Here is an 18,640-nt window from a genome sequence, read left to right on the forward strand (position 1 = left end):
AACAAAGGGTAACATTGCCCTAGTTGTAAGATGTGCCGATACATGAGAAAGCCATGACGAATTGTCTCTGAACACTAATAATAGTCAGTATATTAGTGTTTTCTATATGGCTGAAATGAGTCTAAGTGCTTTATATTTATTGTGTAATACAACAGGCTTATAAGTAAGTACTTTAAGTACTGTTCTCATTTAATGGATTAGGGCACTGAGATGCCGAGAAGTAATTTGCTTGATACCGTCTAGCTAGTTAGGTGGTAGAGCCTGCATTGGATTATGGACAGGATGACCTCAGACTCCCATGTTCGTAACCCAAACACTGTAATAGCCTTAATTCTGTCCTTAGAGCCTTTGCCATGATACCACCAAATTGCAGCATTTGCTTTATTTTATTTATTTCATTACTTCTTTTTATTTTAGTTTCGTATGTAAGATAAGTGATTCCATACTTCCATATAATCCTATTGCTCATTACATATACACCTCTTAATCCCCAACACATATTTAACCCATTCTTCCACCCACCTCATTACTTTTTTGATAATGACGAGCATTGTGAAAGTAAATATAAAGCTGACTTTTGAACAACATGGGGGTTAGGAGCACTCCACGTCCCCGCCCCCCCACAATTGAATATCCCAGTGTAACTTTTCACTCTACAAAAATTAAACTGCTAATAGCCCATTGTTGACTGGAAACTTTACTGATAACAAATAGTCAATAAACACATATTTTGTATATGTATTATATACTGTATTCTTAAGGTAAAGAAAAGGAAGTACTGTTAAAATCTTTGTAAGGGGGAGTGCCTGGGTGCCTCATTCATTAAGCGTCTGCCTTTGGCTCAGGTCCTGATACCAGGTTCCTGGATCTAGCCCTGAGTCAGGCTCCCTGCTCAGCAGGGAGTCTGCTTCTCTCTTTTCTATTCCCCCTGCTTGTGTATACTCTCTATCTGTCTCTGTCTCTCTCTGTAAAATAAATAAAATTTAAAAACCTTTATAAGAAAGAGAAAATACATTTATAGTATTGTAGTGTATATATTTGTCCAGAAAAATCTGCGTATAAGTGGACCCACACAGCTCAAACCCTCTTGTGCAAGGGTCATCTCTATTTGAGAATTAACTAAGCACTAATTATTTGAATTTTGTTTTCTTATATAGAATCTGAGGAAGAGGTAGAGGAACCTGAAGAAAGACAGCAGACACCTGAGGTGGTACCCGATGATTCTGGAACTTTCTATGATCAGACCGTCAGGTAAGAAAAACTTTGTTCATCTGTCAGGAGTTGCATGAGAAATTGGTTGTCTTGTCTTCCCCTTTGTTAGAGGGGAGTCATATTCTCTCAGAATTATGTCAGAATAGAACAGTAATTTCTTAGAAAAAAGGTTTTGCTTTTGATTATCTGAGCTGAGAAAAATGCTATAACTTGCTTGGCAGTAAGTGAAAAATAGGTTTTGGGATTTCTTATCAAGTATTTAATACATGAAGGCATTGCATTAAGTGCTTTGGGAGGCATAAATTTGTTCAGGGACTTAAAGATCAGGCATAAATTGATAAAAATTCAGATATGAATTAAATAGCAGTTAGTTTCATTAATTAACTCAGACACTAAATGTGTGACTGTCTTAAGCTGTGTTTTTTCCTCTGTATCCAGAACAGAAATTTGTTTGATAGGAATAGAAATGAGTATCTACTAGATACCATGTGATATGAAACTGTTGGTGTTAGTATTTCGTGATTAAAGGATATTTTTATGTATTTCTCAAGGTGTGGTGATGGACTATAACCACATTACTCACCTGGGTTGCTGGTTGAAAATAATCTACTGTCCCACCACAAACATGCCAAATTAGAATTTCAGGGGGGAAAACTGCAACATTAACATTGCTTGTGATTTAAGAGCTAGTATTCTGAATTGTAACTAAAATTTCTTTATAATGAGAGGCTTTTTTGATGGTAAAAATTGCATAATATAAAATTTACCTTCTTAACCATTTTTAAGTGAATTGTATAGTAATGTTTATATGCATATAATTGTGCAACAGATCTCTAGAACTTTTCGTCTCGCAAAACTACAACTATACTCTTTGGAAAACTCTTTTCCCCTTTCCTACAGCCTATTAATCTTTTGTTATATGTAGTAGGTAAATTGTGAGAGTTTTTGTCTTGTAACAGAAATCATAATTTGGTTCATTTCGACTTATTTTGATGTATTTGCTTATCAGAATTTAGCAAATCTGATTGCAGTTAAGATTTGGTCTTTGAGTGCTCTACTAAAAAGTTGTCTTGTTTTAATATTCAGATATGGAATTCCTAGATTTTTTTTGGAGAGAGGGAGCTATTTTTTGGTTCAGGTCTCTATAGTTAATAAATACTTGGGAATTTCTTGCTAAATCAGTAGAGGCAGAATGATATTTCTCAAATTTTCCTATGAAAGCAATGACTTAGAAGAACATTTAGAGGAACCTGTTGCTGAACCAGAGCCAGATCCTGAACCAGAACAAGAACAGGAACCTGTGTCTGAAATCCAGGAGGAAAAGTCCGAGCCAGTACTGGAAGAAACTGCTCCTGAGGATGCACAGAAGAGTTCTTCCCCAGCACCTACAGACATAACTCAGACAGTACAGGAAGACTTGAGGGTATGCAATGTGTCTTTATTCTTACTCTGTTTCTGGTTTATTTTTAAAGATCTTTCTTTCCCTTTATTATTGTTACATTGGCTTTTGTAGGCACATTTTATGGTTCAGGGAAATTTCTTACATATTGAAGCCATACCTCAGATAAGAAGTAAGTTGTATATCATTTTATGTAAGTAACTATCCTCCCCTCCCAAGGCAACTTGAATACTTTTATATTAGAGCAGAAATTTCAGATGCTCTTTTATCACCATATCCTTAACCTCTTATTTTTTAAATATTTTGTTTCAAATCGTAACTTGTTTCTTAAAACCAGTAGGTGATAGTGTATCTTTTTGAAAAATACCATGGCACAATAGACTTATTCCTGCTTTTTTCCTGAAATCTAATTGAGGATAACTTTACAGTAGAAGTAGAAACAAACTGTGAAATGTAGCTATTCTTCTAATTAGAATACTTGATTTCAAAAATTTGAAACTTTGCAGTTAGTCCTGAGTCTCCTCAGGGTGATGATAACTGAAATCACAGAACCTTTACATTTGATGCTCTATGAAGGAATATGTTTTAATGCTTTATATGTGGGATCAGGGTTCTTATGCCATTTATCAGTTAATTCAGGTGGTTCTGTGATAGGCATTATTCTAGGTATGGGAACTATTGGTAAAACATAGTATTCTTGGTCTCTCTCTGGCAGCGATTAGGGGAGTAGGAAAGAGAAATGTGAAATGACTTCAACTTGCAGGTAGAAAAGTAGGCTGAAATGGGAAGGTGCTGTTGTAGTCCTGGTGAGAAATACTGATGACCTGGGGTTAAGGTTGTGGCAGTGAAGATACAAGGTAAATAGGAAGATTTGGTAAATTTGATATGGATTGAAAAGGTGTTAAGGTAATTCGAAAGTTGATGTCATTGAATTGATGCTTGTACCATCAGTTGGGGGAATCGGGAGGAAGAGCTGGTTTTGGAGGGAAGAATTTTCTTTGATTCACAAACCTGAAGTTGAGTGAAAAGAGCTTTTTTGAGATTTTATTTATTTGACACAGACGCAGGGGGAGTGGGAGAGGGAGAAGTAGGCTTCCCATTGCAGGGAGCCGGATGTGGGGCTCAATTCCAGGACCCTGGGATCACGACCTAAGCCAAAGGCAGACGCTTAACCGACTGAGCCATCCAGGCACCCTAAAAGGAGCTTCTTAAGATGCTAAACCTTTCATTTTTTGCTGTATTTGATGACTAGTCCAAGGGAATTTTAGTACTAAATTTTGTAAGTAGGAGGAGAATAGGACCTGTGAAAATGTGATTACTATATATAAGAAATGAAGAACTAACAGCTTTTATGTTTTTTTGATATGGGTAATCAACTAATGTTTTTGTTCCTTTAGACATTTTCTTGGGCATCTGTGACCAGTAAGAACCTTCCACCCAGTGGAGCTGTTCCAGTTACTGGGATACCACCTCATGTTGTTAAAGTACCAGCTTCACAGGTGAGTTTCTAAGCTTGTATATTAGGCACATTTGCCTGTATTTCGTGTCATCAGGTTTCATTGTAGGTTTAGAGAATGTTGGAACTGGTACACAGAGTAGAGAAGAGGTGGTTTTTTAGTAATTTTGTGAGAGAATTGTCATTTTTTCCTTTAGATTTATTTATTTGAGAGAGAAAGCATGAGTGTGCATTTGTGTGCAAGGGGAGGGACGGGCAAGCCCACTCTGCACTGAGTTCGGAGCACCGCATCGGGCTGCATCCTGGGACCCTGGGATCATGACCTGAATTGAATCCCAGAGTCCGATGTTCAGCTGACAGCTACCCAGGCGCCCCTGTCATTTTCTCTTTTAAACCTTATTGTCAGCTAAGAAACTTTATAAGAAAAAAGGTCAGCTTGCTTTGTTTTTACATGGAAGCTGACTTCTACATTTTTCAGCCTCGTCCGGAGTCTAAGCCTGAATCTCAGATTCCACCGCAGAGACCTCAGAGGGATCAGAGAGTGCGAGAACAACGAATAAATATTCCTCCCCAGAGGGGACCTAGACCAAGTAAGCGCTCAGAAGGGTGACTTCTTTAGGTGGGGCAATACGAGGTGTGAGAGCTTGTTTCTTAGGGGTGGTTGATATTTTCTACTTTAAAAAATTTTGGAGTTAATGGAATTACCTGGGTTTAGGGGTGGAGAAAAAAGTTATTGAATGAAATAGTCACTGAAAAATGTCTTTCTCTGTCTTTCATTGCTGTTTTTGTTAAGTCCGTGAAGCTGGTGAGCAAGGTGATGTTGAGCCCCGAAGAATTGTGAGACACCCTGATAGTCACCAACTTTTCATTGGCAATCTGCCACATGAAGTGGACAAATCGGAGCTTAAAGATTTTTTTCAAAGTAGGTTGAGTTTTATTTATTTATTTTTGATTTATACATTTTTCTTTTTTTTAAGATTTTGTTAATAGAGAACAAGAGACCGAGAACAAGTCGGGGGAGGGGCAGAGGGAGAAGCAGAACAGGCAGCCCAACCTGGGACTCTGTCCCAGGACCCTGGGGATCATGACCCCAGCTGAAGGCAGATGCTTTACTGATAGAGCCACCCAGATGCCCTAAGTAGGTTGAGTTTTAAACACTTGATTCATCTAATGCAATGTTGTCTGATAGAAGTACATAAGACACATACATAATATTAAGTTTTTTAGTGGACATATTTTACTTTTTTATATTTTTTTAAAGATTTTTTTAAAAAATTTTATTTGAGAGAGTGAGAGAGAGCATGAGAGGGGAGAAGGTCAGAGGGCGAAGCAGACTCCCCATGGAGCTGGGAGCCCTATGGGGGACTCAGTCCCAAAAACTCCAGCATCATGAGCTAAAGGCAGTCGCTTAACCAACTGAGCCACCCAGGTGCCCTAGTGGTTGTATTTTAAAAAGTAGAAAGAAACTGGAGAATTTAAATATTTTATTTAATCCAATGTATCTAAAACATTTCAACATGTGAAAATGAGAGATTTTGTTTTTCTTTATTAAGTCTTTGAAGTCCAGTGTGTTTTATACTTAGTGGCACTTCTTATTTTGGAATTTGGAATTGTGTTCTAATCAGTTATTTGAGAATTTGTGTTTCTCTTGCAGGTTATGGGAATGTGGTGGAGCTACGCATTAACAGTGGTGGGAAATTACCCAATTTTGGTTTTGTTGTGTTTGATGACTCTGAGCCTGTTCAGAAGGTCCTTAGCAACAGGGTAAGCAGTTTTTCATCTTGATTTTTTTCTTTATTTTGACAAGAGTATCTTGGATCTTTGAATGTATTCATCCTTCAAACTGTGTCTTAGGAGTAAAGTACAGTTAGTTCCCACATGTTTGGGTAATAAATTCCATAATGATTGGCCATAACTCTTAAAAGACTTGCCTTAAAGTTTAACAAAACTTCTGTCTACAATAACTTAATTTTGGAGCCATTGAATGAAAAGATTGAAATAACCAATAGTTACCAGTGCACTGAAATTTATGCAGATCTCTTTCCTTGAGTGTGTTTCTGATTTTGGAGATGAAATACAGTGTTAACTTTGAGCGGGGGTAACTTAGGAGCCAGCTTCCTCTGGGCAGTTTTGATATATGACTGTTTTCTGGGCCTAACTATGAGGAGCTTCTCCTTTTATTCTCTGACTTGTCTAGGTTGGAGTCAGCCTGCCTGGAACCACTTTTATTAACAGATGTATTCTTACCAGTCACTTTCTAATAATAAGGGATTTTGTAGAATTGGAATCTTATTACTGTGTAGTTCTTAAGGAGCCCTTCCCTTCCCCCACATCTTTCATTAGCAAAAAATCACTTTTTAGTATTAGTCGTAGTAGTAGTAGTAGAGAAGAACAAAAGTGTAAATATTTATTTACTGAGATGGGTGTGTGAGAGTTTAAAAATCTCACTTTTTAAAAATGAGGTGATGGGGTGCCTGGGTGGCTCAGTGGGTTAAAGCCTCTGCCTTCGGCTCAGGCCATGATCTCAGGGTCCTGGGATCGAGCCCTGCAACGGGCTCTCTGCTCAGCGGGGAGCCTGTTTCCCTCTCTCTGCCTGCCTCTCTTCGTACTTGTGATCTCTCTGTCAAGTAAATAAAAAATCTTTTTAAAAAATGAGGTGAAATTCACATAACATAAAATCAACCATTTTAAAGTGTAAAATTAGGGCTTTTAATCTTACACGTTGTTGTGCAACCTGTCTTGCTAGAAAACATTTTCATCAGAAGTAAAATCTTTACTCATTAAGCAGTCCTTTCCCATATCCTCTCTCCTCAGCCCTCGGCAACAACTAATCTTTCAGTCTCTGCAGATTAAAACTACACATTTTGTTAACCATGTAGATCATTATTTCCCAGAGGTTCCACAGAATCTGATGTTCTTCACAGTGTTGATGGTTATATATGTACATGGTTTAATGTGGTGGTTCTAACATTATGTGAGCCTCAGTCTGTGACTGTGTATTTTATCTTTCAAACTATTCAACCACTGTTTTTATGAAGCATCTTCTGAGTAGAGAATGGCGGCTTATCTTAGCATAGCCACAGAATACTGAACTTGGAAATGTCTCATAGGCTTTGTGCGTAAATCCATTATTCAGCATGCAAAAAAGATCCAGTGGCCAGTCTTTTTGGTGCAGGCTTGAATTCATCCTTAGAGGATCTGTTGTTCTCAGTGGGCCAAAAGAGGTCAGACCTGGTAACTGGCCTCTTAGTTGTCCAAGGTAAGGGGTCTGTTTCATTTAATGCACCCAGATAAGCCCGTACATCTTTGTGCATGAGAATATTTTGAAATAAAATTTACTCAGAAAGGAGTTGTTGTTTGGTACATTTTTCTCATTCAGATTGCTTCTGCCCTTTTGATAACACCTCAGAGATGTCTTCAGTTACAACCTTTTGAAACATACCCAGCCCCAACCTCTCTCCCCTTACCTTTCAGACTTTAATATGGTTTTATTTTTTCATTGTATATAGAATACTGCCTGTAACAGGGCTTCAGATTAATATGTGAAGAGATTTATGTAGTGTGAATATTAAAAAGTTAGATATTTTTAATATTGTAGTATTAACATTTATAAATGTACAAGTACAAATACATCAGAATTTTATTTTTTTAAAAAGATTTTATTTGCGAGAGTGTGAGAGAGGGCATGAGCAGGGGAAGAGGGATAGGGAGAAGCAGACTCCCCGCTGAGCAGGGAGCCCGACATGGAGCTTGATCTGGGATCATGACCTGACCTGAAGGCAGTTGCTTAAGTGAGCCACACAGGCACCCCTAATCAAAATTTTAAATGTGTTACTATTAGAGTTCTAAAAAGGCCTTTTTGGGGTGCCTGGGTGGCTCATTTGAACATCTGCCTTCATCTCAGGTCGTGATTCCAGGGTCTCTGCTCAGCAGGGAGCCTCCTTCTCTCTCTGCCTGACGCTCCCCCTGCTTGTGATCTTTCTTTGACAAATAAATAAATAAAATCTTAAAAAAAAAAAAAAAGGCTTCCTCCTCCCTCCCATTATGCAGGTTTCTTCATGTGTACTTTCATATCACTCCTTTGTCCTTTGGGAGCTTCAGGTGAAGCGTGCCTTTCCCTCTTCTCACTGTGTTGGCACTCCTACCATACTCTCTTCAATAATTTTGTATTTGTACAGAAATAGCTTCTGTAAGACTGATGACCTTGGTGTTTGACAGGCTGTAGTGTAGCGTTGTGGTGTAAAGTGTATACTTCCCTTTCAGGATGCCTTCATTTACATTCAGCTTCCATCGCTCATGTTGTTGTGACCTGTGGGTTAGTTCCTTAACCTTGCTGGCCCTTAGTTTTCTCATCTCTCAAGTAGATGTAATGATAGCCCTCAGATGGTTGTGAGTGTTAAATGAGATAGTAGGTGTGAACTATACAGAACACTTCTTTGCAGAGTAAGCAGTGTTAAATACTTTAAAGAAATATGTCACTTAGAAAACCAGTGCGTGCCAGTGAGGAGCATAAATTGAGTTCATTGGAATCTCGAGTAACTTTGTTTTCTACTTCAGATCTGTTTGGCTAAAAGGAAGGCCCAAGACATAGTGTGGATTTATCTTTTTTACCTTCGCTAAGCTCTGTTATCTTTATTTATAATCTTCAGTATTTCCCAAAATTTAGTAAACGCAAATAGCATTTTGTTACAGTTCTGTTTAGATGAAATTAATGATGTTTCAAGATGGATATGTACTTCCCATAAATCATGTACAGCAGTCTTCACCTTAGGTGATGATGGAAGATTATTCTAAGCCCTCAAATCCATGGGGAAGGTGGCAGTTCTTGTTTATATTACTCTGTTTATGTCATTCTGTGGGAAAATAAGATTTGCTCTAAAAAGTGCAATGAGACTTACTTGTACTGTCATGTTGTAAATTGTCTTCTTTCGAACTAGCTTGCATATTACCTGTTCTGAGTTGGAAATAAAAACAACTGAGAATGTAGCTGAATTGTAAGCTGCTAGTTCTTTGTAATAGCTTTGTTTCTTTTATATTTGGTAGTTGGTAGCCCATAAGCCCTGTGTAAGTCTGCTTACCTTGATTCCTACAGCCCATCATGTTCAGAGGTGAGGTCCGTCTGAATGTCGAGGAGAAGAAGACCCGAGCTGCCCGGGAAGGGGACCGTCGAGATAACCGCCTGCGGGGACCTGGAGGCCCTCGAGGTGGGCTGGGTGGTGGAATGAGAGGCCCTCCCCGTGGAGGCATGGTGCAGAAACCAGGATTTGGAGTGGGAAGGGGAATTGCTCCAAGGCAGTGAATTGCTCTTCATTGATCTTCACGCAGCAGTACAAATCTTCTAGCTCCTGCAGAATGGTGAATTTCTTACTACACCAGCGTTTGGTATCCTGGAGTTTGACCCAAGTCTATTATAAACTGCTTAAGTTTGTACAATTTTACTTTTTGTGTTAATGATGTGTGCTCCCTCTCCTGCCCTTCCCTCTTCCTCACCTTTTAGTCCTTCACTTCCAATTTTGTGGAATGATATTTTAGGAAAAACAGATTTTTAAAGAAGAGAAAAAGACTGAATTTCCTTGCTTTACTTTGCATATACAGACTGGATTTTTTTTTTTTTTTTAACAGCCGTTTCCCCAAAGGAATGTGTCTTGCTATTACTGACATTTGGTATGTTTCATTCATTGGAATATTTCTTATTTTCTATGTGTTTCAAAAGCCTGTGAGAAACACAGGTTTTGATAAACATTTTGAAGGCAGGAAAAATCCAAATTGTTTCTTCTTGGAGAGTCACAACTACCTTCTGGTGTGTAGAAATTGCCATTAGAAAAATTGACAGTTTTGATTCTTGCTGGTATGGTTAAAAACTGAATAAAAGGTGTTAGTAGAATTTTTTTTTTCTTTTGATATGTGATCACAAAACAATTATAAGCCTACTGTTTTTACCATTTAAATTGTGGGATAGGTTTTAAATGTCTAGAATGCAACTGATTTAGATTTCTTTTGAAGTAGAATGTTTTTCATGTTTAATTTGTGTTTGTAAAAAAAAAAAAAAAAAACCCAAAAAACAAAAAAGAAACCCCCAAATCCAAATAACACAAAACCAGAGCAAACTGTTGTGCCTTCTCTTTATCTTTGATTCCAGCCTTGGCAGTTGTTAAAAGAAAAACTAAAAAAAAAAAAAGTCTAGATTTGTTTTATCAGGTGTAGAGTATGTTGGGGATTGAAGAATCCCTCTTTCACCTGGTATGTGTTCTGTTCATTTGTTATGCCTTATTTTTAAAATTGAGTTTCAAACTGGAATGCCTTTAAAGGACAGATATGCTTCTATAGAGGTCCTTTGACCTAAATAGTCCACCATTTGTATTAAGTTTTATTTCGGTATCTCTTCAGAATCCTAATCATAGCCCATAAAAAGGAATATGACTTTAATATTGGACTTTGTGCTTGAGTGCCCGTTTTTTTTTTCTTTAAATCATAGCCATATGGTAAATTTTCTATTTTGTTAGTGGTTATCTTTTATTGATGGGCATGCAGTGGATGTTTCTTGGAAATGGCCAATTTTTATTAAAATATTTCTGGAAGAAAATTTAACCTGGCAATATAGACTAATATTCGTTTTACATAGTATGTTAATTTCTTGAGTGCTGTGTGTGAGGTGGGTGAAGGTTTTGTTTACACATTTGTGAAGCAAGCCTTTGTGTGATAACTTGTCATACTAATTGAAGGACAACGAGGTTGTCAAATTTAACTTATTTATTTTCTTAACCGTTTCTTAATAGTGTTCATCATTAGGACTGTTTGAGGATAGTATATGAGTAGGAATAGGAATGTTTGTTTTGCTGTTACTGGGAAACTCTAGGTTTGCTGAAGGGTGTAGTCTTAAACTAAAATGAAGTTTGATATTATCAGTCCTCAGTACCTAAAATATTTGAAAATTGGCAACATCTCCTTCATAAAGAAACTTCTATAACTGAGTCACATGGCTTTTTTTGGGTCAGCTTAAATAACTATTTGGTAACCACTTCATTTGGCCCAGGCCAGTGATAATTGGAAGACATTCAGCTTGTACTTTTGTAGCTTATATTAAGCCTGTGGTGGAAATAAAAAAAAAAAAAAACTTAGCTGGAGTTGTTTTTGAAAAAAAAAAAAAAAAAAAAAACTAAGTTTTAGTAACTGTAAGAGTCATAAATTATGGATAATCTAGAAATCATTTTTCACAAGTAAATGTTATTCCATACATTTCACTAGGCATTTTTTCCCACTGAGTAGTTAAAGGGCACCAACTGGATGCAGTGATTCTCAACCCAGGCTTTTAATACATCCTAGAGGACACTCGGAAATGGGTGAGATTTGGGGAGGAGGGAAGAGGAGTCCTACATCTGGCTTTTAGTGGGTGGGGCCGACAGTGCCAGATGTTCATAAAAATAAAGCAAACTCTGTTGAGATCATGGATATTCCTCATTCCCTATAATACTTGGAGGATGGAGGGGTGGATGGGGACAACTGGAGTAAAGACTCAATTCTATGAAAAATAGCCTCAGATAAATGAATTAGCAAATAGAAATCTCTTTCAGGAATTAAAGTAACATCTGCAGGGAATTGATAATCTCATTTTCCTTTATTTGTACCCATGTGTGGTTTTTAAAGAAATATTTGAAGAGGTAGTAACAATATGCTAGATGCTTCTTGTAACTTGTTGCCTAAGCTTAGAAAACAAAGGGTTGCTTCACGTAATTTCAAGCCATCAGCATGGGATGCTTACTGTGGCGTTTTAAATAGCATTGGTTGGACTTTATATGTCAGATTTAGCATCATGGTTAACACTGTGAAGAATCCCAGTATCATTGTTTACATTGTTGCTGATAGAATAAACATGATACCCTGGATACTGTGTATTCACACATGGAGAAAGTGAAAACAGGTTAGGGCAAGATTTTTTATAGGCAGCGTCAGCTTGTCACATTGAACCTTTTCAGGGTTTTAAAATACAACTTCTCTTCTGTAAGAATGACCCAGTGTGCAGTTATTTTCTGCTGAGCTTTACACCCCTTCACCCATGAGTATTTTAGCTAAGTAAGATCAGTTTGGGTCAGTGTGTCTTCATCTTTTAAGATCTTGGGCCTTAATAAAATACATTTGTTTCCTTTTGTGGTGAGGTTGGGCTTTACTTGTGTATTCCTGTGTTCTCAACTTTGGAGCGATTGCTGGGAACGGTGAGATGGGTAATCCAAAAATCACTGATTGGCTCTGGGTGGTGGGTAGGTTACTACCACAGTATTGGTTGAACTGCACTTTGGTTTTAGGGTGGAAAACTAATTTTCACAGTTACCCTGTGGATTAGGTGCTGTTTTTTTCCCCAAAGTAATAGGTGAGGAAATTGCATCAGAACAGTTAAATTTTAGGCCTTGAAGTGATCCACGTAGCAAGGAGCAGATTGGTCTCCAAAATTGATGCTTTTTCTCTAGAACCCTAATGTGTACCTGTTTACGTTTGAGTGATAATACTGAAGAATAGGACACGATCATAATAAGTTAATACAGTACAGAGACCGGAGGCTGTAAAACATTCAGAGGCAGGTTAATATTACTCTCTTCCATTTCCTTTAAGGTAATCAAGATAAGGAAACAACGGATTTTGCAGGGCTCCTTTTGATTTGTATAGATGGTGGTAACACAGTAACAATGACTTGTTCTTAGGTTTTTTTCTCATCTTGTGTTTTAATACGTATAGTACAACCTTGAAATCTGGATGTAGAAGGTAACAATATTTTTATAATATCTTAATCCAGGTGGATTTATAGCAGTTGTGTTTTGTTCTTAAAACTGCCATCCTTGATAGTTTTCTTCATCCCTTTATTTGAAAACCCTTGTAGAGTTTAATAGTTTAGTGGGAAACGTGGCACTTTATAGAAAACAGAATCTATATGGAAATAATCTTTCTATGAGGTTTAAATTTATAGACCATTGTTTATGCTGAGTGGCTTGTTCCTTTTAAGTAAATAGTTGCATTTGTCAAATCTACTGATCTACAGATAACTTGAAGTTTCATGTTCATGCTACTTAAAAGAATTTCTGCAGGAACTGCATACAAATGAGATGACTTCGTAATTTTGAACCTTGTAAAAAAAATAACTTCAACATTTATTTGAATATGGGATTACAGATAACTGCCTAATAATATACCACAGATGGGTGGTGGACGATTAGAATTTTCCACAAATGTTTTAGAAATCTTAAAGAATGTGTTAGAAATTTAGCAACATTTTGTGTGGGAAGTTGCTGATCAAGTAAAGGCCATGTGGCACTAGATCAGTAAAGATTTCTGGTTTTAAGGTAGTAATACCTTTGGGATTTGTATTGACTGTGATATCGAGGTTCTGGGGACCATAGGTAGGCTTATGAACTCTTACAAGACTATATTAAAGAAGAAATGATAGCACATATGAGAGAAAACTTACTTACTTAGTGAATATGTAGCTCAGGTTAATGCTGAAATTAGTCTGATTTGCTCATGCTTTATGAAACTCTCTCATTATGGCCTGAATGAGTAAAAAGTTGATTAGCAGTGGTCTAAAAAACCCATGGTTTTGATTTTGGTTATATTTATATATTGGCTTAGAATTAAGCTTGTCCACTTTCTGATCATATGACTTGCCTTGAAAACCTTGGACAGTCTCTGTTTCTCCAGTTTCCACTTGAACCTGGTAGTCTGTTGTTTGTTTTGTTTCGTTTTGTTTTTAAGTTCCCTACAAGAGGAAAGTAGTATGGGAAATCAGTTTAACAGTTACACTTCCATAGACCATGTGTGGCCAGTTACAGAAATCTGTACATGTTGAGTACTCCAGAATATGGCCAGTGTCAGATTCCTAAGGGATATAGCCATCTAGTGTGTCTTCATCTTTTAAAAAAGCAAATTAAGGGATGTTTACCAAAAATTCACTATTGACTTTAATAAATATTTATTTTTCAGAAACCTGCTTATGGGATGTTTGCCTATATTTTTGGTAGTAATTAGAGAGATGATTATATCTCTCATTCTGGATGTAGGCAGTTTTAACTATTGCTATAATTAACTACCTTAGTTATTGATTATCCCCCCAAGCTTTGATGTCACCAGTTGGACTTTGGATTTGGTATAAATTCTTAAATGTTTTTATGAAGTGTGTATACACTGATTTGGCTCTTTTAAATGAAGACAGTATACTAAAAAACTGGCATAAAGCAGTTAGGGGAGAAGATTCTTTAAAAATTCAGTGTATACTTAAGTAGATTATGTAGAACGCATCATGTTACAAATAAGTTTATATAGGTAGATGTTTGATTTTGAAGAATGGGTGGAGGAGGAACCTAGCTGATGGAATAATCGTTTGTGATTCATATGGAAAAAATCATAATTCTAAGTGAGAAACATCAGATATTTAAAGTTTTTCTTCCCATTTTGATTATTAACCATAAGAGGCAGGAGAGACTTCTAGAATTCTTCGGATCCTAGAATGTTAGTGCTGGAAAGGAATAAAGAATTTGTACATGCCCTTCATTTTTCAAAAGATCGATGGCTCAGAGAATGGCTTATTAGCATAGAGTCCCAAATTGGCTTGTAGAAGTAACATAAAGCACCTTCAGGGTCACTACTCTGCCCTAGGTTCACCGTAGGAAGCCAGGACTGTTAGAGGTCAGGATGTGGGAGAAAAGGGAAGGAGCCACATTTTATATGCTTATTCAGTTGCTTCTATCGCTCAGTTTTAATACCCAGTTTTTCTGTTTTCTTAGAACTATCTTAATGCCTAGTTCCACCAGGGCCTCTTGTCTAAGGACATGATGTTGTGCTCCCCTCAGGGATGGGTTTACTACTAGCTGTCCGAAAGCTATTGGGTATCCTAATGTGTTAATAGCTGAAACTCAGCTGTAATTTTCTCCTAAATCCGTCGGCATTTTGCATTCTGTACATTGTGGTGCTTCCCCACCTGTATTGTCATAACCGTAAGCTCCTAAGGGGCGGCAGTTTGGTCTCAGGCTCGCACCTGTCAGTGCCTGGCGGCGCCGTGTCTGCGCCAGGGTCCTGGTCTTCCTTCCCAGTGATTTCTCCCATTCTTCATGGAGGTGAGATGCTCCAGCCATGCTAAACTACTTAGAATTTTTCTAATAAGCCTGGCTTTGCTGATTTTTGTGGCTTCAAGTGCCTTCTTTCTTCCCTGAAGATAGACTTGCATCTATGTCCACCCTTCCCCAGATTTCTTGCCATCAAAATTACTTTTTTCAAGACCCAGTTCAAGAGCATTTTTCTTTTCCTAAGAGAAAAGATTTGCAGCAGGAGTGGAGAGCCCCCTTTTGGGGGATGATTTGGCCAGAATTTGAAGTGGGGAGCAAATTCATTCTTGTCTGCTTCCCCTTCTACATTGTCCCTTCCTGTTTGAGATTCTGTCCCAACCTTCATTTTTTAAAGTATGTGTTCATAGAGCACCTTATACCTTCTTCTAGCTCATCGTTTACCCCTTCAACCTACAACTAGAATGACCTGTATCTGTTTTACTACCTTATTAGACCATAAGGTCCTAGAGGAAAAGGACTGGGGGATTATCCCTCTATTTCACCAGAAGGTACAGTGACTTCCATGAAAGAGTCCTTCAAACATGACTCTTTAGGTTGAATAAATGTATTTCTGTTTTCATTCTCACAAGTGAGGCATGTCTAGAGATAGGACTTAATAAATTGTAGGTGCTATGACAGTTTGTAGTGGAGGGATTTGTTGGGGGGAGTTTGGAGGGGTGGGCAGAGGAGGGAGGAAGTCACTGGTCATCCCGAGGTACTTCCATCTTTGGTCTGGGTGATAGGCCATTTCTTTCTGTGCCCATTATATCCAGACACTTTGTTCCATGCAGAAGAATTTTATGTGCCAACTTTCTTTTCACAAACCTAGTCCATTGTTCTCTCAGTTCATGTCATCACCATGCCACAAGTCTGTCCTCTGCTGCTTTTTTTTCTTACTCCAGCTAAGTCCTGTCAGTGCTACCTCAAGTCTTTCATGTCTTTTTCCTCCTCACTCAGATAATCTCAACGGCCTCTCAACTTCCTTTATCTGTTCTGACCCCCACCCTACCTTAAACACAATATTAGATTCATCTTACTGAAACATAGCTCTGACCATGTATCCCATGTATGTGTTCTATCTCCCCTACTAGACTGTAAGCTCCTAATGGGCAGGATCTGTGTCGGAGTCATCTTTGTATCTCCCATAGTACCTATCAATAAATATTTCTTGAATGAACCAACATAAAGCCTTGTCTTAAGTGAAATGTTTTCCAGATTAAACGTAGGTTCTTCTCTGAGGTAATCACAGTACCTCAGAAGTTTTTTTCACATACAAAGTTGGTTAAACAGTAACAACTATGAGTTAACCACAGAGAAAATTTCAGAAAACTTTAATTTTTTTCCATTGGAATCAGCATGGATATGTGTATATGGATGGTTCAATAAATATATATTTATATACATGTATCACAGAAATTTTACATTACATCTTCAAACTGCGGAAATAGATTTTTTTTAATAAGCCAAAAAATAACTGCCATAACTTTTATGATTTCATGCAAAAGAGGGGGAAGAGTAAGGGGTACAAGGGAATTGGTTGCTTCAGGTGAAGAGTCCAGTAAGAAGTAAAAATGTTACATTAAGGAAGCGATTGCTTAACACGCTGCTTAAGGTGGTAGCCAAACAGATCCTTAATTGCAGCATTAAGGCCATACCAAGTTTATACATATATACAAAGAAATTTCCATATAAAAGACTATCACATTTTCTTATGGGAAAGGATGAGCTTTATGAGTAATTCTGACCCAATTTTCCAGACCAATTAATTGTTTAAAATGTCCCAAGGCTCCTTCTAACTCTCTTCTACTTTGGCTAGCTGACAGTTGCTTTTATGTGGGCTTGTGACTTTTGTAGTCTCTTACGTGGAAGTATGAGTCATCTTGAACCTCTTCCATTATGGGTGATGAAGCACTTTGTAGTTTAACTCACACTGCCCAGCCCAACATATCTTTTTACATCTCCCAAAAGTATCGGAATCACAGTTGGAATTGTAACTTGGATTCGTCTTACCTGTAACAGGCTCCACAGCCAATGCTGGCATTGTGACCTGAAGAACTACACAGGGCCTGTTCTTTGGGGTTAAAATAACTTTTTGAGTAGTTAAAGTTTAATGAGCCAGATTGTGAGGTTTCAAGGTAACATCCCCTGGACCTGTTGAAAATTAATACTTTTACTCCCTATAGGTCATGACATACTTTTAAGTTCCTTTTTGGAAAAAAGGAAGTGTAAAATCACTTGCAGAAAAATAACATGGGGTTTGCTCTTCTATCAAATCAGGCAGCTTTTAAGACAAAGGGTAGGTCTGTTGTGCAAATATTGAAATGCGTGAAATGGGGAAAATCTAAGGGCAAGTCCTTTGGAGATGACTTCCAGTTAGGCAGAAGTCATTTGCTTTGGCAAGGTTGGGGTATGACCCTCAAGAGTGCACACTCTGGTTCTCTCAGCAGAAATTGGCCTATCTGAGTGGATAAATCTTGAGTAAAAAGGTTACGAAGTCTAAGATAAGTTATGTAAATAAAATACCCTTTTTCCCAGTGCCTGAGCCTTTATTTGATAATTTATAATTCCTTTAGAATGTTTTAAATCCGTCTAATACTGCTTTTTCATTAGTGTTATCTTAGCTGTGAATTGGAAATCACTAGTAGTCCTTTTTGTTCCCATTTTTCAAGTATGGCTCCAGCATGTTTACAACAGTATGGCTGCAGGGTAATTTATTCTCCTCCTATCCGTTCCCTGGGCCCATCAAGTTTGAGAATGAGGTCTCTGGAAGTGGCCTATCTTGAGAGGACAAAAGACTGATTTGGAAGCCCTTTGGTGTGTTTGAACACTTGGGAAGTGAGCACTCACTGGTCTTCCCAATCATGCACCAGCCGCTCTTAACCCAAGATGATGCTAGCTGTTAACACTGCAATAATTCCATCAGTTACAGATAAAGGGATTTTCGCCAACGGGTCAGTTGTGATGCTGATCTACACAATGAGACATGGACATCCTTTGGCAGTCTTGTTCTTACCTAGAGGGCTTAAAAGTGTTAAACCTTTTGTCTTGGTCATTTTGTGGTTCGCTTTGTACATTTCAAGGCTAATTATAGCTGTTGAAAACCTATATCGTGTCCAGCTTTTAAAACTTACTTGGAGGCCTCTGAGGTACCTGCTGTATCTTAGTTTTGAAAGTAGAACTTGGCTGTTTGCCTTTTTTTTTTTTTCCTTAGGTAGTCATTTTATCTGTGTCCAATATGCTATGTAGCAGGATGCACCCTTGGGGACTTACAGTCCTCTCAGTTTAGCTGTCATTAGTGCTGAAAATACTATAGCGGATTAAGTACTGGAAGATTGGACCGTGAAAGTATGAAATAGGAATTTCAAGTGGTCCGAAGTGCATTGTAGAACATACCAGTTTTTTAGCTCTTAACATGCTGTTCAGGCCTGTTGAGCATGATACACCATAAATGAGGTAGAAATACACCTAATAAGGAAACAGTTTTTAGTA

General features: G+C 37.8%; 1 protein-coding gene across 2 annotated transcripts in view; it reads left to right on the plus strand.

Annotated features, from left to right (window-relative positions):
• G3BP1 (G3BP stress granule assembly factor 1) overlaps positions 1-11,181 on the plus strand; it is a 31,972-nt gene extending 20,791 nt beyond the window's left edge. For both annotated transcript variants that reach the window (XM_032851612.1, XM_032851613.1), the window contains 7 exons: positions 1,158-1,251; positions 2,434-2,635; positions 4,009-4,110; positions 4,546-4,657; positions 4,861-4,989; positions 5,722-5,831; positions 9,160-11,181. In XM_032851612.1, coding sequence (XP_032707503.1) covers positions 1,158-1,251; positions 2,434-2,635; positions 4,009-4,110; positions 4,546-4,657; positions 4,861-4,989; positions 5,722-5,831; positions 9,160-9,366 — 956 coding nt within the window. In that variant the 3' untranslated portion in view covers positions 9,367-11,181. The remainder of the gene's footprint in view (positions 1-1,157; positions 1,252-2,433; positions 2,636-4,008; positions 4,111-4,545; positions 4,658-4,860; positions 4,990-5,721; positions 5,832-9,159) is intronic.
• Positions 11,182-18,640: the final 7,459 nt, after the last annotated feature.

This window comes from Lontra canadensis, unplaced genomic scaffold, assembly GCF_010015895.1.
Source record: "Lontra canadensis isolate GAN:19392208 unplaced genomic scaffold, GSC_riverotter_1.0 scaffold5, whole genome shotgun sequence".
Lineage (NCBI taxonomy): Eukaryota > Metazoa > Chordata > Mammalia > Carnivora > Mustelidae > Lontra > Lontra canadensis.